Below are 25,243 nucleotides of genomic sequence, written 5' to 3'. Positions count from 1 at the left end.
GACATACAACGACTTATTTCACTATCAGTCTGACAGCGACGCCATGTTTGACATTCGCACAACAACACAGTTTGACAAGTTTGACGTAAGTTACCCATGCGCGGGACGACCAAAACAAACCAGTGGCGGATCGATCAATAGCCTGAAGAGAACAGGAAATCTAGATTCAGGTCTTATCTCTTTCGCCCGGGTCATAGTTACCGTTTAAGGCATAAAACTACCTTTATCGATTGTGTATGTTATCGGCAAGCGAGATTCGGCGCTCAAATGCAGGGCAGTTTCAAGATACAACTCATAAATATGGGAACGCGGGCGGCGGCATGTGAGTTTTTAGTAGTTAATTAGTGCTTTTTGTAAATGATAATCACTGTGAACGCTTGCATGGACATTAACGCGTTTGTTTTTCAGAGTTGTATGAAGGGGGCGTCGTTGATTAGTGCTTTATATGTGTCGAAAGGCAGGGAGTGGTGAGCGTAAATATGCAGATGGTACTGTTCGACTCCTTGAGCTGGAAAGGTGAGCTCGTGAACGATGTCTGTCGTGCAAGCGAGCTGATGTTCTTCTTAAGTTGTGCACTCTCTCCTCCTGGCACGTTCTGCTTGCCCCCCTCTGTTTCTAGGGTCGCCATCTCTCTCCTTATTACCTTTTTACACGTTTTTCTCTACATATTCGAGACGCTTTTATAATCTTTTACTGGAAATTTTAAGCCACTTATTTTTGGATTTTTACTGAATTCTTATTAGAATCTGATAGTTAAGTAATAGTTTTATTACATAATATCTATTCTTAGTCTAGTGCATTCCAAAATATTAAACTTTCAGTGGAAATTTGACTATAAATGAAAGTCAATAGAAAACAGCTGTTGTTTGTTATGAAACATTGAACAGCTGAACAACAAAACAAAAACATTGCAATAAAATTGTAAATAGAAACTTTAAATTTAAAATGAAATCCTTTATTGTTTATTAATTTACAATTATAATAGTTTTACTGAAAAAACAAAAGGAAATATGGTATGTTTTTAGAAGTATATAAAAATAACAAATACACAATGTTTACTTGTTTATAATACTTTTAATTTTAAAATACTTAGGTATAGTACAACAACTTATTATAGAGCCTAGTATTTAAGGTTCTCAGGATATACAAGATTCAAAATCAAAAACATCAGTGATCTACTTCACAGGCTTCAGCAGTTGACAATAGCCTATTTTATACAGTTATACTATTTAAAAAATGCTCAGAAATGCTCTATATAATGAAGGAACATACACACCTACGCTCTTCTAAGTTTTATTTATTTTATTTATTATTACTGAAGGCTTATGGATTAATAAAATTAAACAATGTAATCAATATTAAGTTATCAGTTATGCAATAACAAGCCCCCACATCTGGGTATGAATATAAAACATTAGTTTACAAAACAGTTCAGTGTTTGTCAATAGTTTTCAACATATTTTGTTTGCCAACATCGTAAATGTTTTTTTCAAGATGGTGACCCTATCTCCTTCTAGGTAAAGTGTGCATTCCCCATAGGTCTCTTGTTGTTTGTGTACCCTGTACCCTATGTACCCTAGATTTTGATGTGAACATCTGTGGTTAGTTCTACACAGATTTATTTCAATTCCGATGTTGTCTTAATGTTCTGTGTGTAGAGTCTGGTGATTTACGGGTTCATTAAATCTTTTCATTGGCTTTTTTGGTTGGATAATTTGTTTTTTTGATGATGTGAAGCTAATGCTTTTAATGTATAATTAAACTTAATATTTTTTTAAATTATGTTCAATCAATTTAAAAACTTGTTAAATAAATTTAAAGGGCTGAGCTTTATGCTTTTTCAGAATATTTTTTATTTGTCTATAAAAAACAATCATAAGATTGATATTTATTCAAATATTATATTTATGAAGATAATTCATGTTGATATGATTACCAGTAATTATTTTTATATTGCTATTAAGAATTATCTAATTAGAATAAAAAATTAACCAAGCGGTGCAACTCTACATATTATTACTAGTGTAATTTTTTTTAATTATTGTAAAAGATGATTATCATGTTCTAAGATGCTTTAATAAATTACTGAATTAGTTTTCAAATTATTCCTTTTTTTACAAAATCCATCAAGTAATTACCAGACTCGGACCCCTGTTTGTGTGGCTCACCTTTCTAAAATTGGCTATACCATGTCTGTCCATGTCCACCGCTTGTCCCAGCTGTGGACTTCTATGTCTCCTTCATACCTGTTTGATGTTTTGTTTGTATGTTTGTAAGTATTTACCGTTGATGATGTGTTATGAACATTGTACTACCTTTATATTCATGAGTATTGGCAACATTTAAATTTTGTAGAGTGGCAATACTAGTCTTTTTGTGATAGGGATTTAAAACCTTGTAGTAAATTACTATTCAGTTTTGAATCTTGATTAATTAGTTGTAGGTATAATTATGTTGCTATAATAAATAATATTATTACAGTTATTTACTATAATATTATTTGACTATAATATTAATATAGTATACTTTTGCCTTGTTAAATGCCTTGAAATATGACAAATTAATGTGATAAATAATAACTATTATTATGAATATACTTGGAAATTAAATGATGGACTGCTTTAAATTAAAATGTTGTTATGATTCTGAATAAAGGTAGTCTTTAGGAAACCCAATTGGCTTTTAAGATTTAGAATTTAGGAATATTTTTGCAGTAGAGTCCAAATATAATAGGGCCATTTTCAAAATTATTAAGGTGTTGTATGAATTAATATATGTTCCTAACATATTTGATTAAATGCATGACCACAGCTTTAAAAGGGTTAGTACTTCTAGCCTTTACCTTACTCAGTTTCTGTACAGCACTCTAGATAGGTCTACTTTAGGTCCTAGATTAACCTGATTGCATAGGTGATAATTCTATTAGTATTTCTATTACTCAGTTTCTCTACAGTACTCCAGATAGGTCTTCTTAAGGTCCTAGATCATGTTAAATAAATAGACGCCTAACTCACAATAGAAAATACAATGCAGCAATACAATATTGATGTGGCTGTGATCACTACTACCCATCACTTGCGGATGGGGTTGCATTTAATTAAACTCTTAGGTTATTACTATATTGGTGAGGCGCCCATAGCCAGTTGCACTCACCGGTCGCTGAATGATGATGGGTTAAGCAAACCTTGGCGCGAGCATTCCATAGATGGGTGACAGCATTGTGGTATTTGAACTGGGCGGCTCCGTGGTTTGGAGGGCACGCAAAAGTCGGTTCTGGTTTTCTATTAAGACAGCAGTCATTAAGCCACATCAAAGGCCTTCGGGATGCTTGAACAATTTTGACACTAGGTTGACCACTAACTATACGATAAGAATATCATTGGAATCGAAAATATTTTCCTGTTAGGTTGGTAGTAATTGTGCTGCAACCTTATTAGTAAACAGCTTTCAAGTTTAGAGAATTCCTGTTTTCGTTAGTTGAAGTACCAGTTGATATATAGATATGTAGGTGGAAAAAGGCAGTTTGTATAAAATTTACACTTTACAGAATATAAGCTGTACTAAAGAGTACAATATGACAGTAGCTCCATACGTCCTCTAACCTCTCAGCGCGGGGGTTGTGGGTTTGAATCCACGAATCGATTGCCTGGCCTAGTTTTACTTTGTGGCATTTATTTGTATGTTGTATATAAGGCGCTATACAAGACTTGTCGGTTGTTAGTGCAAGAGTTGTTATTTTTAAATAAAAAGTTTTCCATTTAATATTTATAGATTTGAGAACTGTTTCAGAAAATGAGTTTCATAGTAATTTATTAGTTTGTCTAGTGAGAAATGTAGACGATTGTAGGTAAGAGTCCTATTAACGAAAATGTTTTATTATGTTATCGAGTTTAATGAAATACTAACTCAGTTGTTTAAAAAAGTCATGTTCTTGACCTTTCTCGGGAACAAATGTGTCAATCATTTCATTTTGCATAATCGCTCACATCCGGGTAATACAATAATAATATAATTAGTGGATACAGAGAAACGAAAAAGAAACAACTTAGAAAAGAATATTTAATAAAATTAGGAATGTAAATCATCTCTCCTAAAAAAGTCAATGCAGGTACCTACTTGTAACATGATTAAGGTACCCACATTTTGCTTACTTTATTTATTACGTCGAAGTTACATGCATATAAAGTCGACAAATTTCCTGCACCATCTTCAACAAAACTGAATCAATTATCCAGTACTTCGTTTACACGATGTTTGTACAGTTACAGCGAAGATTCGCAGTCTGTACGACTTCCAACTGCGGCTGATGCACAACATACAGCCGTTGCCGTCCGGCGCCGAGGTCGCTAACACCGTCAAGTACTTCTCCTCGACCTTGCTAAGTAAGTATTAAGAAAAACGTTTCTTAAACTAGTAGTTTGATAGATCAACTGTGGAATAGACAATAATACGTATACTAGTGACAGGTGTTACTCATGTCGTTTATTCTGTTATAGCCTCATAGTGGCCCTCGTTTGATTTATAGAGGTCAATGATCTGATATCCAATGGTAAAGTTCATACTTTGTGCAGGGCAAAGGCCTCTTTAATAGAAAGACAAAGAGGGTGACTAAAGATAGATTATACATATGTTACTTATTGATAAGCATCTCCAAAAGTTAATCTGTAGGTAGATGTTCGAAATTAAAGTCTTATTTAATAAGCTTTGTTAAGAAATTAAGACAGATAATAAATAGTGGGTCAGGAACACTACTATATAGGTAGTAGTTTTTGGAAATGGTGTAGACATTAAACTAAAGTAAGTTTGACAAAATGGTAGCAAAGGTAAAGTTTGTTAATTTCGTCGTTCAAATCCATGGATGTGAGATTCTCATCTAATGCAATCAATATCCTCCTGTTTTACTACTAAGAGAAATTTAGGCACCTTTTCCTCATGGCGATTGAAAAGTAGCAAATGCTATTTCGCAGATGCCTGCAGGACAGGTTTCTCTTTGCAGTCTTGCATACTTAAATCTGCGAAATCAATCTGGTACAATACTGTACAGTATTGTAGACACTTTAAAGTAGGGGATTATTGAATAGAAACTTACAAAGGAGTTACATTATATTCGGATGTTAATTGAAGTACAGTGAGGGGACTCTGAAAGGACGTAAACCGGGTCTGTTTCGTTATATCCTGTGCAGAGGGCAGGTGGGTCTGCGTATAGCTGGTATGAAAAGCTGTAAAGTGAGTGAAGCGAATGAAAGTGTTTTAAATAAAATTGCGTGTTAATAATATATTCAAATCTTTTTTTTGCGTGCATATTAAATACTTGCGTGGTTTATAGGTTCGTGGTTATAAAAATGTCATGTATGGTAAAATATTGCGATAAAATCTTGTGCTAGCAAACTATTTAAAATTTTAATTACTTGTCAATTTATTGCTTTTTTGTGTTTGAGCGGTATGGTGTCGTCGTACTAATAAAATAGATTGTGTTAAAATCGATATTTCGCAACATTATTTTTATTAAGATTATAATGAAAAATAAATTACGTAGTCTTTCTTTCTTCAAAGGTAAGATTTATGTGATAAAGCCATTTTCATAAAACTCTTCTTTTGCGACAGTTTTCTTTTAAAGTTTCGTGGATTTATTTCAGCAGGCGTTTTCATGATTTTTACAGTTATAACGTGGTATTATGTTGTCATAGTTTTCATTAGATTCTTATATCATAATTCAAATGCGAGTGTGAGTAATGCGATAATATCTTTTAAATTTTCGCGTTTGCATGTTTATTTATTTCAAATGAAAAACTGAAAATAACTAACTTACGCTTGGGTGAAATTACATGTTTTTAACTTTTGTAGTTTAGGCTTTGCGATTATTGTCGATCAGTCAGTGAGGACTAGTAACGTTTTTCCATGCATTTGTCTTTTGTTAAATTTGTATTAGTAATTAAATTGGTACAAGACATATTTTTATTTTAGTTGCATGTAGCAAATAAGAGATTTAATACTACTGAACACACCTACAGTTCTAAGTGGTTCAGAAAATAGAGATAATGCACATTGTACACCTACATTTCATGCAGTATTATAAAACATGAGGTACTAAAAGTACTACATCAATCAAAAGTTTTTGCTTATGTTTAGATACTGAAATACATTATAATTATGTCTAGATAGCTAAGTAGCTGTTATTGAATGGGAAAGTTTGGATGCTCACGTATCAATATTATGCGACTTATAAACGCCGGGCAAAAACTACACACCTACATCACAATTTTGTAATTTGGGGTACAAATTACCGCTGCGCAGCATTTGCATTCTTCTTGCTATCATAGTCCAACAACTTATGAGAAAACCTTTCATGCAAAGTTCGCAGTTGATAGAGGTTTCGAAAGTCCATAATTTAGAACATCAGTAACACGAAGGTTTATGCACCTGACGGTGGCCCGTTTATAAAAGGTCCTTTAAAAAAAATAAGTTAAACCATGCATGCCAAGGCTCTCTTCTAAGCTGTCAGACTATATAATTAAATAATTATTATCGAAAACCTTACCAATCATCAATAATCACAACAGTAGCATCTCCTTCAAGATAAAAACAATTACTCCTAATTCCACCTCCTTGGTCTTCAGGCGTCCTGAAAGATGTGCCACGTTCTCCTCTCGAGATGATGCGGGATGCTGACAGCGATCCTGACCGTATGGCGCTGTACCCCAACCTGGACTACAAGGGGCTGTTCACCTCCATCTCGCAGCTGGTGGACGCTGCTCCTCATTTCCAGTATGGGATACAAGGTAAGATTTTAAAAAGGGTGCCTTCAAATTATAATTAAATCGCTTAGGTTACTCTTTGCAAATAGCCATAGAAAAACGAGAAAAAACTTGCATTATGTAAATGATATTTGATATACATTTAACCCTTTGCTGTCCCACTGCTGGGTCAGAAAATCCCGAAATGAGTGAAGGGTTAAGCTATAAACCCACCATAATTGTCAAATAAAATGATCAAATTCATGGTGGACCAAGATCCCAGAGCTGCCAGACCTACGTCATTTTAGCAAAGCTGAAATTTTGAGGATTGTTAGTATAAAGGGTCTGTTAAGAGGCATGCACATCCACTACCTTGAAAGCGGGGCCGTTTCTGAGGTAGCGCGGAGTGAAGGTGCGTAAAAAACGACCCAACCTACGTTATAGTAGCAAAGTTGGTTTTCAGATATGTTATTAATGATATTATGTAGAATTAAAATTGACTATTGCCAGACCGTTTCCCGGGGCCATTACTTCTGCCAGACGTCTTAAATGTTATTAAAAAATGAGGTAAACTACGTCATAGTAGCAAGCCTAAATTTTATATATGTTATTAAAGGTTCAATTTTAAGACCCCCTGTATGCGGACAGACCATTCCGCAGGGCCCTTCGTCCCCTAGACGCCATTAAACTTTCCCTATGATTGCGAGAGTAAGAGCATTATTCATACGTATAAATGAAAACAATTGAATTAAAAAAATAAAAATTGAAAAATTGTTGAATACTAGCTAACCCGCGCATCTTTGCTTGCGTCACTTAAGAGAGATAGGTCAAAATGTTACATAAACGGGTTATGTAACATTTTTCACTGGTACTCTGCTCCTATTGGTCGTAGCGTGATGATATATAGCTTATAGCTTTTCTCAATAAATAGGCTATCCAACAGTAAAATATTTTTTTATTCGCACCAGTAGTTCCTGAGATTAGCGCGTTCACACAAACAAACAAACAAACTTCTCAGCTTTATAAAATTAGTATGGATTAAAAGTACTTGGAATGTTTAGGAAGATAAGTAACATTATTTTGGGAATTATTTAATATGTGCTCATATAAAGCGTCCTAGCATTTTAAGCCTGGTATGTAGCCTGTAAGTATGGGTGGGTTCTAAAGGATAACCATTATCATTTTAAGTGGTTTGATGGTGACCAATTGCCAAGTTTCGTAAGCGAATCACTCGAAAACGAATTAGGTATTTTATTTTAACTATAAATTATTTCAATATACCTACTTGTAACTGTTTTCAACATCATTACCTACATTTTTTTTTACAGAGAATTCAAGTAACAATGAAGACGATGGTGGAGATGATTTAAATATTCAATTTGACTAGGGAAGTAAGAGCTCAGATAATGATGATGATGATAATGATAATGAAGATGAATGACTACAATTTTTTTTTCATCATATTTGTGAATAGTGTAAACCATATTTTTAAAATAATTCCCAAAATAATGTTACTTATCTTCCTAAACATTCCAAGTACTTTTAATCCATACTAATTTTATAAAGCTGAGAAGTTTGTTTGTTTGTTTGTGTGAACGCGCTAATCCCAGGAACTACTGGTGCGAATAAAAAAATATTTTACTGTTGGATAGCCTATTTATTGAGAAAAGCTATAAGCTATATATCATCACGCTACGACCAATAGGAGCAGAGTACCAGTGAAAAATGTTACATAACCCGTTTATGTAACATTTTGACCTATCTCTCTTAAGTGACGCAAGCAAAGATGCGCGGGTCAGCTAGTATTCAACAATTTTTCAATTTTTATTTTTTTAATTCAATTGTTTTCATTTATGCGTATGAATAATGCTCTTACTCTCGCACTCATAGGGAAAGTTTAATGGCGTCTAGGGGACGAAGGGCCCTGCGGAATGGTCTGTCCGCATACAGGGGGTCTTAAAATTGTACCTTTAATAACATATATAAAATTTAGGCTTGCTACTATGACGTAGTTTACCTCATTTTTTAATAACATTTAAGACGTCTGGCAGAAGTAATGGCCCCGGGAAACGGTCTGGCAATAGTCAATTTTAATTCTACATAATATCATTAATAACATATCTGAAAACCTACTTTGCTACTATAACGTAGGTTGGGTCGTTTTTTACGCACCTACACTCCGCGCTACCTCAGAAACGGCCCCGCTTTCAAGGTAGTGGATGTGCATACCTCTTAACAGACCCTTTATACTAACAATCCTCAAAATTTCAGCTTTGCTAAAATGACGTAGGTCTGGCAGCTCTGGGATAAATCTCTATGGTGTAAATCTGGAAGTTAAGATATTAAAAAGTATCGACTGTACAATATTATATTAAGTACGATATTACAGTACATAATAAACAGGGAGAAGTAGTACATAAAGCCCCTTTGTTGGGTAATAAATGAGGTAACGATACAATGTTGAAAGCGATCTTCAAAAATTATAGCTAAGTAAATCTCGAATCATATTAGATTCTTACCAAAAAACTAATATCACATTCGGTCTATTCCTTATGACAAAACAGACAGACGGGAATACATACCTAGATATATAGTCCCTTAATGGATAGACCTTAATTTTGTGTCGATTGTTATTTGCGCACTTACCTATGTGTACGATAGCCAAACGATTCTTAATTTGTCAAATGTACCTACTTGCAAAATACAATACAAAACAGCCAGCCAGTTGTTTTCGATAATTTGAAGGCACCCTAAACTAAGGCAAATGAAGTAGGCAAGAAGTGAGTGGCGTTCTATAGCGTGATTTGCTATTTAAACACGTTTGATTGTAAAAGTTTCTTGAAGAAAATAGTTCTTGCACGACACCGCTAGGGGCGCTGATCAGTTTTCAATACAAAATTCTCCGATAGCTACTCGATTGACGTTAGGAAATTGCCCCCTACTATCTGAGTTTCTAAGAAATTATAAACTAACTGTATTATTACCACTAAACATTTGATAACTTAGAACTAAGTGGTTTAAAGCCTTCCATTTTGTTAATTAAAATATGTAAGGTCTGACGGACCTAGGATCCTACTCCACTATGTTTAAAAAAAAACGAAACAGTGCCGCGTTTCTCTACATTCTTTACTAACGAATATACAAAAAATTGCATTTAGAAAATTACTGTACAATTAGTTCTTACGACACCCGCTAGGGGCGCTGTACAGGTTTTCGCACAAAAATTCTCTATAGCTGGTTGTCAATAGCCGTATATTAAAAAGAAGTCATCCCTATGACCTCCAGACCAGACAATTCCTCCGTTTAAACGCAATTCTCAAATTCATCTCCAATTAATTCTGTCTGCTATTTTTCCGGTTTCTTTTTAGAAAACGAGGGGCGAAATTCATTTTAGGGTGAAATCAAAAGAATCAATAGAGCAATAAGTTATTTATGCGTTTTTAAACGTAGTAACCGGTGTCTTTTTGAATGACCCTTTGACCAAAAAACTAGTTTGTATTGAAATCTCAATAATGAAATATGGTCCAGAATTCTTTTATGTCCACTCTTTGATAAAAGATTTTTATTTGATTTACATTATAAAGGTACTAATTGTTGAGATTTATAATAGTGTGTTGAAAAGAGTCAGTTTCTTCTCAGGTGGTCAGTAGTTAACCTTGGGTTAAGTCATTGTGGGAGATTTGGTTGATTCTGTTTTGTTGCCAAGTTGCTATGCGTATGGTGTCTGATTTTTAGAAGATTATATTATGTGTATCGTTTGAAATGTGATGACTTTTGCTTCACGTTTAATGACACTATTTTCTACAAACGGTACTATACGGTACTAGTAGTGTTTAAAGTAGTTCCTGCAAAATCCGCTAGAGGCGCTGATTAGGTTTTCATAATAGAGATTGACGATACTTACTTTGTTGGCATTATATTATTATTCAATAGTGTTAAAAAACGCCTGTATGTTCCTTAATAATCTTTATCAACACAGACCGTAAATTACAGCCGAAAAATTATATTTTTTCATTCGTAGCTTAGTGGCTGTAGCAGTCGCTACGCGGATGTCTCACGCAGCTACGACTGCTTTATAACGGCGTAGCGAGTTCGATTCCTATTCAGTACTGATGAATTATAGCCTTGAAGTTTAATAGTCGTTAATAATGATTTTATTGAGGGCATGCAAAGTCCCCAACCCGCACTTGGCCAGCGTGGTGGACTCAAGGCCTAACCCAACCCTCATTACGGGAAGAGACCCTTGCCCAGCAGTGGGACATTAATTGGTTAAATTTATCATTATGTATGTAATATAACGTAGGGCTTAAGAGTATCCATGTGCCATTGTGCAACTCTGGAGCGATCTAGTTCTAACCAGGCGCTCTTTTGAAATCATTATGTCTAGACACCATTGTATTCTGCAACATTTCGGTTAACGTGAATTCGTGACCCTACCGAATAATATTATGTACAACACTCACAAATTTCAATACAACAAAAAAACATGATCACAAAATATCTCAACCGAATTGAGGTCACCTCTTTACAACCATAATATCCCCTTACTTAAATCACAGTTAATAATATTAGTCTATCCTACTTATATTATAAATGCGAAAGTTTGTGAGAATTTATGTATGAATGTTTGTTACTCTTTCACGCAAATACTACTGAACCGATTGCGATGAAATTTGGTATATAGGTAGGAAGACCCAGAATAACACATAGGCTACTTTTTATCCCGAAGTTCCCAATGGATCCACGCAAACGAAGTCGCGGGCGGCCTCTAGTAGCTCAATTCTCTATTATTATCGACTACCGACAACCTTTGTCATCGAAAAGATTTGTATGAAAATGTGATCAGCGCCTCTGACGGGCGTCGAGAATATTTTGGCAGTACATTCTAAATGCCAAAATTTCGATAGCTAGCCGGTTGTCGGTAGTCGATAGTGGTAGAGAATCGATGTATAGTACTTCTATAGTGTATGAACGAAGCCCCTTCCCGTCTGACCGGCTGTGTCATTGTTCACTGATCTGTCGCCTTTGATGTCGACCTTTGATACATCGTAGAGAATAAGCCATGATGTCGCATCGTCTAGGTATTGATATTTATGAGCGAGTAATTACAGCAGCAGGGGTGATTTGTCCTACTATAGGTATGGGGTTATAGATTCAGGGATGTTTTTTATCAGTGTTGAGTGGCTATCGAGAAATTTTAAATGGAAAATTGATTTATGTAGTGTATTGCGTGTAATCGTGTAACAGTAGGCGTTTTAATAATATGGTAGTTACGAAAATGAACGAAATTATTTAGTCTGTTTTAATGAATAGGTAGTGTTTATGAATACTATAAACTAGAATTAGGTACAGTTTTTGGGTTTTGCTACGGTATGTATTAATTAAATGCATGGTTAAGAATATTAAGACTTTATAACTGAGTTTGATAATTTTAACGCTAGTTTCACAGTTTTGAAACTTTTTGTAACGTGGTCTACTAAGTTCTAGTTCAAGTCAATTTTATTGAGAATAACGGGAACTGACGTGTAACATGCTGCCTGTATGGGATAACGGCCCAAACAAACCCATAATGCCGTTTTGAAATAATTGGAATTTGTTACTAGAAATCCGGAAAATTCTAACATTTATCAGTTTTTCGCAGCGCCAACTATCACAATCATACTTACGATTCGCGAACGGGTGACTTGAAAACCACTTTAACAACTGCGCCACGAGGGCCGTCCTTCGAACACATACGCTTTCATTTCAATATCCTCATCTATACTAATATTATAAAGCTGAAGAGTTTGTTTGTTTGAACGCGCTAATCTCAGGAACTACTGGTCCGATTTGAAAAATTCTTTCAGTGTTAGATAGCCCATTTACCGAGGAAGGCTATAGGCTACATATCATCACGCTACGGCCATTAGGAGCGGAGTAGCAACGAAAAATGTTACAAAAACGGGGAAAATTTTGACCCATTCTCTTAGGTGACGCAAGCGAAGTTGCGCGGGTCAGCTAGTTACATGTATTTATATGCAGTTTATCAAAACAATAATATAAATAAAAAGGAACCAATTATTTTGCCCTTACACGTATAAATCTACAGGAACTACGGAACGCCACTTATTGCTCTCCCTACTTCCTTTGTCATAATATTCTTTGTGAAAACAGATTATGTTTCGTGTTTTCCTTCAGGTTGTTAAGATGTGATATAATTAGCGTGATTCCTGCTTATTGTTAGGGAGACGGAGTTATAAGCCCCAATTATTATTGATTTTGATAATATTTTTGCTTGACGGCTGGATGGTACCTTTTATTTTGTTGTCAAGTGGTTTCGTCACTTGACGGGTTTGTGTTTTGAAGAGGAATGTTTTTTTTAAATTAACGTTTTTGCAGTTAGATATTCAGCCAGAAAATAATATTTATCGATCGTATCTATATACTTGGGTTCTATGTAGAGATATAATTATAAAGTTTGGCTGTTGAAAGTAACAAAGTCTTCATTGTAAGATAGTTTTTAGATCTTTTTTTAAACTCTATATTGATATTATTTTCCGACATCAGTGCCTCGATTCTCTACTACTATCGACTACCGACAACCGAACTGTCATCGCGAAATTTTGTATGAGAATCTGATCAGCGCCTCTGACGGGTGTCGTAGGAAACATTTTGGCAGTACATTCTAAATGTCAAAATTTCGATTGCTAGCCGGTTGTCGGTAGTCGATAGTGGTAGAGAATCGAGGTACAGATGTACAAAACTTTTAAGATTTACGTTATTTCCGGGCGAAGTGTTCTTGGGTTTTCTCGGTAGGAGAAATAACGATAAATTAATATACAATGGTCTGTACTTACTCATACGATACTGTCTGACTGTCAAAGTGTGACCATCTTTGGTATAATATCTGATTAGATTTGGTTATCTTTTGGATTTGGAAAAATAAGAAAATATATTGTAGTGACATTTTTCTGGCATTTTCTAATAAGAATGTTTAAAGTTTTAAGTAGATATTGCGTCGTTTAAAGGTACCCTTTAATTGTATCGTTAAGCCATGTCAAAGGCCTTTGGGACGGCTTGAACAATACTAGGTTAACGATAGATAGAATTGTATCGTTTGCATCGTTGGATAAGTTTTCGCTTTCACTATATTTAAAACAAAACTGAAGTGTTTGATAAAGGTACATTCTTGTTAAGTATCAGAAGGTCTATTAAACTTTTGGTCTATAGTTTCGATATGCGGCGTTTTACAGGTAATTGAGATGATATTTTCTGCTAATTTTCCGGAGCGGATGTTGTTTTAAATAAAGTCGACATCAAGCCTTATCAGGCTTCATAAACTTAAATTTGGTCGACAACTAACCATGCGAAAGAAAACAAAAAATCAAGAATAAAGTAACTTCGTATTCTGACCGACTTACCCCCGGTTTCTGAGTACATTTAGCGGCAGTTTATCTATTCAATAGCGATAAAACTCATACAGAAAATGCTATTTAATAGATAAACTACCGCTAAATGTACTCAGAAACCGGGGGTTATACGTTTAGTAGTAGTAAAGATTACTGCAATAGCGAATCTCTAATAGTAATAAAGTAGTATGCATGTCTCGCAAAATGATTCATTCAAATCTCTCCCGGTCAGAAACAGATGCAAATATTGAAAAGATTTAATCTAAATACAGGTATATCAAATTAGGGGTCCTACAACCCCAATGACCTTGGTTTCCCTGTCAGACTCCCCTTCTGTCTGCTCGCACCCTTCCGAAGATATACGTAGCTGTTGATGTGACGGTTTGTTTTGATACAGACGCAAAATACTGACTTGCTTTTCAATGTTTTGATCATTATTTGTGCGTCCCACAACGTTGTTTCGGGTCTGCTTGTGCTTTGTGTCCGTTGTTTGTATGTTTGTAAACCCCGCGACACAAGAGCAATTCTTAGTGCGGGAGTTGTCTTTTTTAAAACTTAAAATATTTTTTTATTCGTTTTGACGCAGTAAATAGGTTAAGTACTGAGATAATTGTCGTTTCGTTTTACAAGCAAAACAGTGGTATAGTAAAAATTATAGAATTAGTTTTTTCAGACGGTTTCGAAAGATATGCAGATCACGTCAGTGTTGTCTTTCAACAAGGTCAAGGGTGTAGTACTCGTAACCGGCGGTCCTGTATGTCAAGATGTATGAATGTGAATGAAGCAAGAAAGTTTGTAGGGATCGTAGCAAGCGACGTTCTCAGCCTACTTGCCTACTTTTTGACGAAAAGTTTTTGAAATGAAGTTTTGATTTTAAAATTGAATCTGCTACGGCATTTGGATTGGATTCCTACATGATTAGATTTTACATATGGTTATTTATTCTTTTTACGTCTGTTGTTTGCAAAAATTCTATAGCACAAGATTATTTTCAGCTCGGGAGTAACCTTTAGAAAGTGCGCCCTGACAGAGAATCGAATATTAAAATGTGCTCTAATTTTTTTTTCTAAATTATTTATTTTCTGAGAAAAATATGCTTACATGTAGTCTATTGGTTATAATAATTTAAGATTCATATCAATCAATTAGTGTAGAGTCCCCCTTCAGTCAGATGATTCGTTTTCCCCATTATGATTGTTGATAAACAAAGTACTTACGCTAGTTTATAATCCAGGTATAGCTGATGTTATTGCTAAGTTTATAATGGTACATGTGTGGATGGATGTTCCAGTATGGTATTGACAAATTACCATTGTAAATTATTATGGAGTTACGATTTGTCTTAGTTAGAAATAAGTTAGCGATATTTTCATCGTTAATGTTAAATGTTTTTATATTGTGTTTTAAATTTAAATATCTCGGTATTGTTGATTTATAGAATGGATGTTTTGCGTAGGGCGATAATTTAAGATACGAGCGTTTGGAGTTGCGATTTACGCATGCATCCTATGAATTTTAATTAATTATAATTATTGATTCTGTAGTCTAAATGGTTATATGTGCGATGATCATGTTTCGTGTTTGATCGCTTACCTTTAGGTTTTTCTTATTGCTGTTGGAATGATTATTCTTACAATAATTCTCAATTTAGTCGTAGGATACAACTCTTTACATAGGCTGAAGTAGCAATCTCTTAATGTTATTCCAGCCCCGTTTTGTCCCAGTAGGTGAATCTACTACTTGGCACGTTGCCCAAACTTTGGCGTTCAAGCTCAAGGAAGTTGAGTTGCACTTGTACAAAGTGTTCGTTTTATGGCGGCAATGCTCTTGGTGTACTTTCAATTTCAGTGTTGACAATGGAAAGTTTGTTTCTTAAGTGTTTGGGAATAGAACCATTGAAATACAAATTTCTTTCTGATCGTGAAAAGTTTTGCAATCGAAGTTTGACACAAACACCTTTTTTACCAACACATCTACTTTGGTCACTCGACATCATTAAGTGTAGTGCGATGATTAAAAGTTAAAGTTTAGAGTTGTTTTAAGATTGCTATGCGAAACAAATTATATCTGTTTTCACAAAAAGTGGGCCTTTTGTATATTATTTCCAGCTTAATATTTCTGGTCTCGAAAGACAACATGAAAACGTTTTTTTTTTTCAAAATGCTAGTGCCTGAAAACTAGAATAACAAAACAAAGCATCCAATTTTTTAAAAGTTTAAGTTATAAATAAACTCCGTTTATCACCTAGGTTACAATGTAGACCACAAATAAAACGGAACAAAGAACGTATGACCTGATAAATAATTCTTAGGTCTTGTAAGTGCTATTAGTGTCCCTACTTGGGCAGCTCGATCGATGTCCGTTACACCGTCTGTGGATTAAATATTAAAACGATTCTAGACTGATCCAATTTCAAATGCACTAATGGAAATGGAAATTTAAAGTTCGTTTCGCTTAAGTGGTGTTTTAAAATGTAGGGCCACTTAGGCACTTAGTTTGAGTATAAGAAATATTTTCTTCTTATTGCTTCTTGACTGTCCCACTGCTGGGAGAGGGTTCCGAACGAGGGAGAAGTTAGGCCTTGAGTCTATTATGCTGTACAAGACAAGTGTGTTGAATACTTTGCAAGCTTTCAAGAAATTCATTCAATTTTTAGGCATGCAAGTTTTATTTTTCTTTCGAAGTATTCAATGTTCGTGGCTTAATAAGTTTAAGATGGTTTACTACATAGGTTGTCTATGTTACTCTGCGTGTGAGGTCGTGTGTTCGATTCCCACATGAGGCAATTAGTAAAAGTTTCGGATTGGTTGTATCTTAAAAGTTCTCGCATCTTTTGATACAAAATATGTTTGTAATTGGGCGTTGTCTTAAGAACAATCTTGAAATTATGTTTTGGATTTATCTACAATATTTTGATGATAATGTACTTGGTATGAATGAGGCATGGGAAGTTTTGTAAGGAGCGTCATAGGACTAAGTGGCTTTCATTGGTCCCTACCAATACCTTTAGGAAAAAGTCGTTATTATACGGATTTATTTTTTTCAGCTTGAAACGTAGGCGATTTAATGTAACTTTTTCATATTTTGAAGTATATTTGAACGTTTTGCTATTTTGAATAAGTCGTTTTGACCTTATCTTTTTATCAAGAGTCAGATCTACAGTGTCATAAGATTAGATCGGTATTCAGTTGTTATGATAATTGCGGCATTGAAAATGTGACACATTGTGTGCATATTATTGCTATTTTAAATGGATGTACTTGTGGCAAAGGGAATATTGTCGTACGTTTAAGATGTTCCGAATAAAGATCTTTCGAGAAAGACCTGTAATTTTATATTCCTGCATCAATTAGAAGAAATAAATTGTTGCCATAGATTTAATTTTTCTTCTATATTTTTAGAGACGTGGTTCAAAACCTCTCTGTTAAGCCAGACTTATTTTTATTAAAATTAAACGCCGAAAGAATCCTTAAAAACTCACTCAATAGAACCAGTAAACTTTATAATGTTCCATTCATTCATTCATTTCACAATCGGGAAGACGTACAAATATTCGTAACATTTTTTCTTTTTGCAAAAAATCCTGCTTAATTTATTTCGTTCATATTTTATATTGGTTTCTAAAACACATTTTTTTTAACTTAGAAAATAGTCCAACAAAAATATTAGTTCCTAATGTCGAACCTAATGAAACTCGAACGTATTTCACCAAGGCGATAAACCGGACATCGGTCTAACGCCCAAATCGAGTTTCAGTCGTAACTATCATGCAGGCACTCACACAACCAACAAATCAAAATGGAAGATTTTATCTCCCGATTCGCCACCCCGTTGTACATTAAATGTATAGATGCAATCTGCGTACAGAGAGGGGGGTAGTGTGTTGAAGAGAGACGCGCAACAGGTAATTTAATATTTGCTTCCCGCTCCTTGCCACCCCAGGTACATCTAGGCTACCTAGATTTATATTTATTGGGGTGTCCGACGGATCAATACTGCATCCCCGGGCGGTTGCTATGGGGATGCCGCCCCACGAGCCCCCACCCAGCTCGAGTCTAGGCTCCGCGCGGTGCATCGTGCGTCATTCAACAGGAAGTTATTACTTTGTAACGACGTGTATCAATCACGCTCTGAATTTCTCTTGCACATTAGCCCATTTTGCTTTTGCCATTGTGATTTATTATTCAGAGCTTTTGTCACAGTCAGTGTTAGCTTTAAATTGTAATGATGGGCCTTCCTAACTTTTAAATATTTTTTGAGATTAGTATTTTTGAGTGTGATCCTGGTTCCGGGGACATGGCACAGGTGAGCTTTGAACATTTGTCTAGGTGGACGGGGGATGCTGATTTATTTCCTAGTGATGCTGAGTGGAGTTTTGGTGTGATGCAGAAGCGCTGGCGATATTCGGGACAATTTTCGACTTTTTTGTTGTTTTTAGGTTTTGTCGATGTCAAAATAGGTTTTAGATTTTTTTTTGTGTAGCAGCTGGAGCTTTGATGTGGCAGACGTTTGGCGATATTTGGAGTTTAGCCTTTTTTGTTGTTTAATAGGCGGTAGCGGCTGATTTTAGAGGCGGCGGGCGGGAGATATGGTGATGGCAGTTGGGTCTTATATAGCTCCGAGGCTTTTCTTTGCGCTTACGCGTCTTACGTACGTTTGAGATTTGCGCGATTTTCGATTTTGGAATTGTGTGTGGTTTTCGAATTTAAATTTTGTATTGCGACTTTGTGTTGAGATAATGAGTCGGCTTGCCGTTTTCTTGAGCAATATTTTATATATTATGTACTTTCTTCTATCATGTTCTTCAATAACCTTTTGGTAAGAACGAGTTAAAAAACTAACAATCGTAAATCTATGGGGGGGGGGGGGTCGTCATTTTGTGATGCCAATTTTCAGAGAGTCTTTGCGCCCACGATGAAAATGTTGCGCGCTTAGTTTAAAATGGAAAATCGAAGAATTTTACTTATAAAAATTCAACTCTTATACTTAGGTGCTGCTTTGATGCGATCGACATTACTTTTGGCATCTATACAATTTAAATGACGTGGTGAAACGTAAAAAGCACCAATTAAAAATATATAATTTTTTTTAAACATATTTATGACTTTTGTGCTATAAATAGATATCAATCAATATTTGGGCGTTAGGCCGCGGGGCGAGGTAGAGACGCGGGGGGACTGACGTGAGAGCGCGGGCTCCGGCCGCCATTTTGCGAAGCCAATTTTCCGGGAGTTTCTGCGCCCACGATGAAAGTCTTTGTTGCGCGCCTAGTTTGAATTGAAAGATTGAAATTTTCTTACTTGGAGCTGAAATTGGTTGGGATTTTTGATGTTTAATATAAAAATATTACAATACTTATCTATACTATCTATACTATAATATTATAAAGCTGAAGAGTTTGTTTGTTTGTTTGAACGCGCTAATCTCAGGAACTACTGGTCCGATTTGAAAAAATCTTTCAGTGTTAGATAGCCCATTTATCGAGGAAGGCTATAGGCTATATATCATCACGCTACGACCAATAGGAGCAGAGCACCAGTAAAAAATGTTACAAAAACGGGGAAAAAATTCACCTATTCTGTCTTATGTCAGCTAGTATAAATATATTTCTTCATGATATTTTTTGCAGTTTAGCGAGCTTTTTTTATTCGAATTGGCATTTAAATATTTTCGATTTGTATTTTGAAATAAAATAATGGTTAAAGAAGGATGATCTTTAAAAAATATTTTATGATATAATATTGGACTATAATCATATATCAATCAATATTTGGGCGTTCGGCTGCGGGGCGAGGTAGGGCCGCGGAGGGTCGACGTCAGGGCGCAGACTCCGGCGACCATTTTACGTTACGAGGTTCCGGAATACATTTGCGCCCACGACTAGTCTTGTTTGTCCCCCCGAAGAGGGCAGTTGGAAATACGCGCGCGTTTTTGTAAATAGATTTTGCGAAGCTGATTTTCCAAGAGTTTCTGCGCCCACGATGAAAGTCTTTGTTGCGCGCCTAGTTTGAAATGGGACTAATGGGAGATAGAACATGTTCCTCCTGATATGAGTTTATTTTCATACTCAGTTTAATGTTATTATTGTTGTGAAATATTAAAATGATCATGACAATTGTTAATATGTGTCCATGATAAAATGATTTGATGTAAACATAGTAATATATCAATCAATATTTGGGCGTTAGGCTGCGGGGCGAGGTAGGGCCGCGGGGGGTCGACGTCAGTGCGCAGACTCCGACAGCCATCTTGCGTTGGAAGGTTCTGGAATACATTTGCGCCCACGACTAGTCTCGTTTGTCCCCCCGGAGCGGGCAGTTGGAAATACGCGCGCGCTTTTCAAAATTAAATTATCCTTTTAAAGAAATATAGTGACTTCTTATTGTTTGAGTTTTTATAACGCAAGTGTGGACATTTGGATAATATTATTGTGCGTCAGTGTTATGGAGAACATGGTAAATACATTTTTAAATAATAATAATTTTGAATTCGAATCCTTTAACTCAATAAATCTAATACATTAAAAACTAGTCGAACATCTGGTATCTAATTCGTCTCGGATAAAATAAGTATTTTTTTGTAGTATCTAGTGATGCTGAGTGGAGTTTTGGTGTGATGCAGAAGCGCTAGCGATATTCGTGTCGTGTGACTTTTTGTTGTTTTTAGGTTTTGCCTGTTTGGAATTAGATTTTTTTTTCTAGCTGCAGTTTTGGTGTGGCAGACGTTTGGCGATTTTTGGAGTTTCGCTTTTTTTGTTGTTCAATAGGCGGTAGCGGCTGATTTGGCGCGGCGGGGGGTGGGAGAGACGGCGCTGGCAGTTTGGTCTTTTATTCCTTCAAGGCTTTCTTTTGCGCTTACGCGTCCTATAGCGGTTTGAGATTTGCACGATTTTCGATTTTGAAATTGTGTGTGGTTTTCGAATTTAAATTTTGTATAACTTTGTGTTGAGATAATGAGTCGGCTCGCCGTTTTCTTGAGCAATATTTTATATATTATGTACTTTCTTCGATCATGTTCTTCAATAACCTTTTGGTAAAAACGAGTTAAAAACCTAACAATTATAAATATAGGGTTGTCTTAAAATTTCTTCCTAATAATTTATTTCAATTTTGAGTAATAAATAGTTATTAATCAATATTTGTGCGTTAGGCCGCGGGGCGTGGTAGGGAAGCGGGGAGGGGGGGGGGGTCTCATTTTGTGATGCCAATTTTCCGAGAGTCTTTGCGCCCACGATGAAACTGTTGCGCGCTTAGTTTAAAATGGGAAATTGAAGACTTACTTTCACTTCTTATATTTATCGATTCTAAACTTTTCATTTTTATTGGCATCTACACAATTTAAATGACGTAGTGAAACGTAAGAAGCATCAATTAAAAATATATAATTATTCCAAACATATTTATGACTTTAGTGCTATAAATAGATATCAATCAATATTTGGGCGTTAGGCTGCGGGGTGAGGTAGAGATGCGGGGGGTCTGACGTGAGAGCGCGGGCTCCGGCCGCCATTGTGCGAAGCCAATTTTCCGGGAGTTTCTGCGCCCACGATGAAAGTCTTTGTTGCGCGCCTAGTTTGAATTGAAAGATTGAAATTTTCTTAATAGGAACTGAAATTGGTTGGGATTTTTGATGTTTAATATAAAAATATTACAATACTTATATAGATATATTTCTTCACGATATTTTTTGCAATTTTGCGAGACTTTTTTATTCGAATTGGCATTTAAATATTTTTGATTTGCGTTTTGAAATAAAATAATGGATAAAGAAGGATGATCTTTAAAAATATTTTATGATAAAATATTGGACTATAAACATATCAATCAATATATGGGCGTTAGGCCGCAGGGTGAGGTAGAGACGCGGGGGGACTGACGCAAGAGCGCGGGCTTCGGCCGCCATTTTGCGATACCAATTTTCCGAGAGTCTCTGCGCCTACGATGAAAGCCTTTGTTCCGTGCCTAGTTTGAAATAGGGAATATTTTTAATCAGATCTCGGATATTCGATTCTAATATTTAGTTTTAATACGTGTTTGTAGCTAACGATTATGAGGTTGAATGTATATACAAATTGTTTTATGACGAAGGTGGACTTTTGTCTATTTATAACGTTATTTTGGGATCTATTCCTATTTCTTTATTATTTGTTTTGCAATCAATATCAATCTTAGGAAAAAGGGCACAAATAATAAAAAAAATACAGATTTATTTTTAAAGAAAATTTGTAAAATTATCTAGCTTATGAATCAAAGACACTAGAATTTAATGTAATACTTGCAGTGGGGTTTAGTTGATAAAAAAATAACCTTTGTAAATTTGGGATATTTTAAATTGTTATTGGTGTCCCAATAATTAAAATTTTAGACACACATCAGGATCTATAAGATCAAAAAGGATATATTTTTTACGTAATATTTTCATGACTAATGAATAGATAGGTCTGACAAGTGGATCTGTCATTATTTGGGCGTTTGGCCGCGGGGAGAGGTAGAATCGAGGGAATTTCTTGGGGACGGTTTCGGGAAAATTATGCGCCCACGACGAAAGCCTTTGTTGCGCGTCTAGTTTGAATGACAGTTAAATGGATTGTTGTTGTAATTTTCATCATTGATATATTAAATTAATCATGACAATATATTCATGATAAAATATTGCGTTACAAACATATGTATATCAATCAATATTTGGGCGTTAGGCTGCGGGGCGAGGTAGGGCCGCGGGGGGTTGACGTCAATGCGCATACTCCGACAGCCATCTTGCGTTGAAAGGTTCTGGAATACATTTGCGCCCACGACTAGTCTCGTTTGTCCCCCCGGAGCGGGCAGTTGGAAATACGCGCGCGCTTTCCAAAATGAAATTATCCTTTTAAACAAATATAGTGACTTCTTATTGTTTGAGTTTTTATAACGGAAGTGTGAACATTTGGATAATATTATTGTGCGTCAGTGTAATGGAGAACATGGTAAATACATTTTTAAATACAAATGGTTTTGAATTGGAATCCTTTTATTACATAAATCTAATACATTACTAGTCGAACATCTGGTATCTAATTCGTCTCTGCTAAAATAGGTATTTATTTTTCAAAAGCGAGATATGTGTATTTTCTAGTGATGCTGAGTGGAGTTCTGGTGTGATGCAGAAGCGCTAGCGATATTCGTTTTCGACACTTTTTGTTGTTTTTAGGTTTTGCCTATTTGGAATTAGATTTTAGATTTTTTTTTCCTTGTAGTAGCAGCCACATCAAAGGCCTTCGGGTGGCTTGAACAACTTTGACACTAGGTTGACCACTAACCATACGACGAGAAGAAGAAGCAGCTTTGGCGTTGCAGACATTTGACGATATTTAGAGGGCCGCTTTCTTTGTTGTCTTTTAATAGGTGCCGGCGGATATTCGTGATAGCGGCTGATTTGGCGAGGCGGGGGGTGGGGGAGCCGGTGCTGGCAGTTTGGTCTCTGATTCCTTCAAGGCTTTATTTTGCGCTTACGCGTCTTACGGCCGTTTGAGATTTGCGCGACTGACGAATTTCTTGTGTAGTTTTCGAATTTGATTTTTTTTTTATTGTGAATTTGTTTTGAGATAATGAGTCGACTTGCCGTTTTCTTGAGCAATATTTTATATATGTATTATGTACTTTCTTCTATCTTGTTTTTGTAAAGTAAGATGTTTTTGGTAACAACGAATTAAAAAACGAACAATTATAAATCTAGAGTTGTCTTGAAATTTCTATTAGAGTAAATTTTGAGTAATAAATACTTATCAATCAATATTTGGGCGTTAGGCCGCGGGGCGAGGCATGGACCCGGAGGGGGGTTCGTCATTTTGCGAAGCCAATTTTCCGAGAGTTTCTGCGCCCACGATGAAAGTCTTTGTTGCGCGCCTAGTTTGAAATAGGAAATCCAAAATTTTCTTCAAAATTATCTGAAGAATTTAATCAGTTATATGAAATTTTTGTTATGAAATATTAAAATGATCATTACAATCATGTTCAAATATGTCCATGATAATGTGATGACGTATAAACATATCAATCAATATTTGGGCGTTAGGCCGCGGGGCGAGGTAGGGCCGCGGGGGGTCGACGTCAGTGCGCAGACTACGCCAGCGATTTTGCATCGGAAGGGAATACATTTGCGCTCACGACTAGTTTGTCCCCCCGGGGACGGCAGTTGGTAATACGCGCGCGTTTTTGTAAATAGATTTATTATTTTTCAAGTAGTTGTTTGAGTTTTAACAACGGAAGTGTTTGAACATCAGTATAATATTATAAGGCGTTTGTGTTATGGAGAATATTGTAAATAGACTTTTAAAAGTAATGGTTTTGAATTGTGATCCTTTAACCTCATTAATTTAATCTGGTACGTCTATACTTATTATTATATTTATAATAATAAAAAGAAATTTTAAATATATTATCTACTTCTTATCTAATAAATTGTTTAGTGAAAAGCGAGATATGTTTTCACAAAATGCTCATGGCAAAATATAGATACAATGAAAAAATAAATGAATATTTGGGCGTTAGGCCGCGGGGCGAGGTAGGGACGCGGGGGGGCTGAAGTGAGAGCACGGACTCCAGCCGCCATTTTGCGAAGCCTGCTTCTAAGAGTCTCTGCGTCCACGATGAAAGTCTTTGTTGGGGGCCTAGTTTGAAATGGGAGATAGAACATTTTCCTCCTGATATGTAAGGAGTTTATTTTCGTACTCAGTTTATTGCAATTTTTGTCATTGATATATTAAAATCATCATGGAAATCATGTTGAAATATATTCATGATAAAATGATGAGGTATAAACATATATCAATCAATATTTGGGCGTTAGACTGCGGGGCGAGGTAGGGCCGCGGGGGTCGACGCCAGGGCGCAGACTCTGACGGCCTTTTAGCGTTGGAAGGTTCTGGAATACATTTGCGCTCACGACTAGTCTCGTTTGTCCCCCCGGAGCGGGCAGTTGGAAATACGCGCGCGATTTTTAAGATGAAATTATCCTTTTAAACAAATATAGTGACTTCTGATCGATTAAGTTTTAATAACGGAATTGTGTGAACATTTGGATATTGTTATTGCGCGTCAGTGATATGGAGAATATGGTAAATACATTCTTTAATAGTAATGGTTT

General features: G+C 35.7%; 1 protein-coding gene across 7 annotated transcripts in view; it reads left to right on the top strand.

Moving 5' to 3' along the window:
* The first annotated feature begins 160 nt into the window (after window positions 1-160).
* unc79 (UNC-79 domain-containing protein) overlaps window positions 161-25,243 on the top strand; it is a 139,289-nt gene continuing 114,206 nt past the window's right edge. For 4 of the 7 annotated variants that reach the window (XM_076128863.1, XM_076128860.1, XM_076128859.1 and 1 more), the window contains exons 1-3: window positions 161-322; window positions 4,263-4,382; window positions 6,618-6,779. In XM_076128863.1, coding sequence (XP_075984978.1) covers window positions 268-322; window positions 4,263-4,382; window positions 6,618-6,779 — 337 coding nt within the window. In that variant the 5' untranslated portion in view covers window positions 161-267. Of the gene's footprint in view, window positions 323-408; window positions 517-4,262; window positions 4,383-6,617; window positions 6,780-17,906; window positions 18,428-25,083; window positions 25,215-25,243 lie in introns of those variants that run through there. The other 3 variants (XM_076128861.1, XM_076128869.1, XM_076128871.1) reach the window with 3 other exon arrangements.

Source organism: Anticarsia gemmatalis, chromosome 21 (genome assembly GCF_050436995.1).
Source record: "Anticarsia gemmatalis isolate Benzon Research Colony breed Stoneville strain chromosome 21, ilAntGemm2 primary, whole genome shotgun sequence".
Lineage (NCBI taxonomy): Eukaryota > Metazoa > Arthropoda > Insecta > Lepidoptera > Erebidae > Anticarsia > Anticarsia gemmatalis.
Note: the sequence above shows the minus strand (reverse complement) of the source record. Positions and strands in the feature narration are given on the sequence as shown.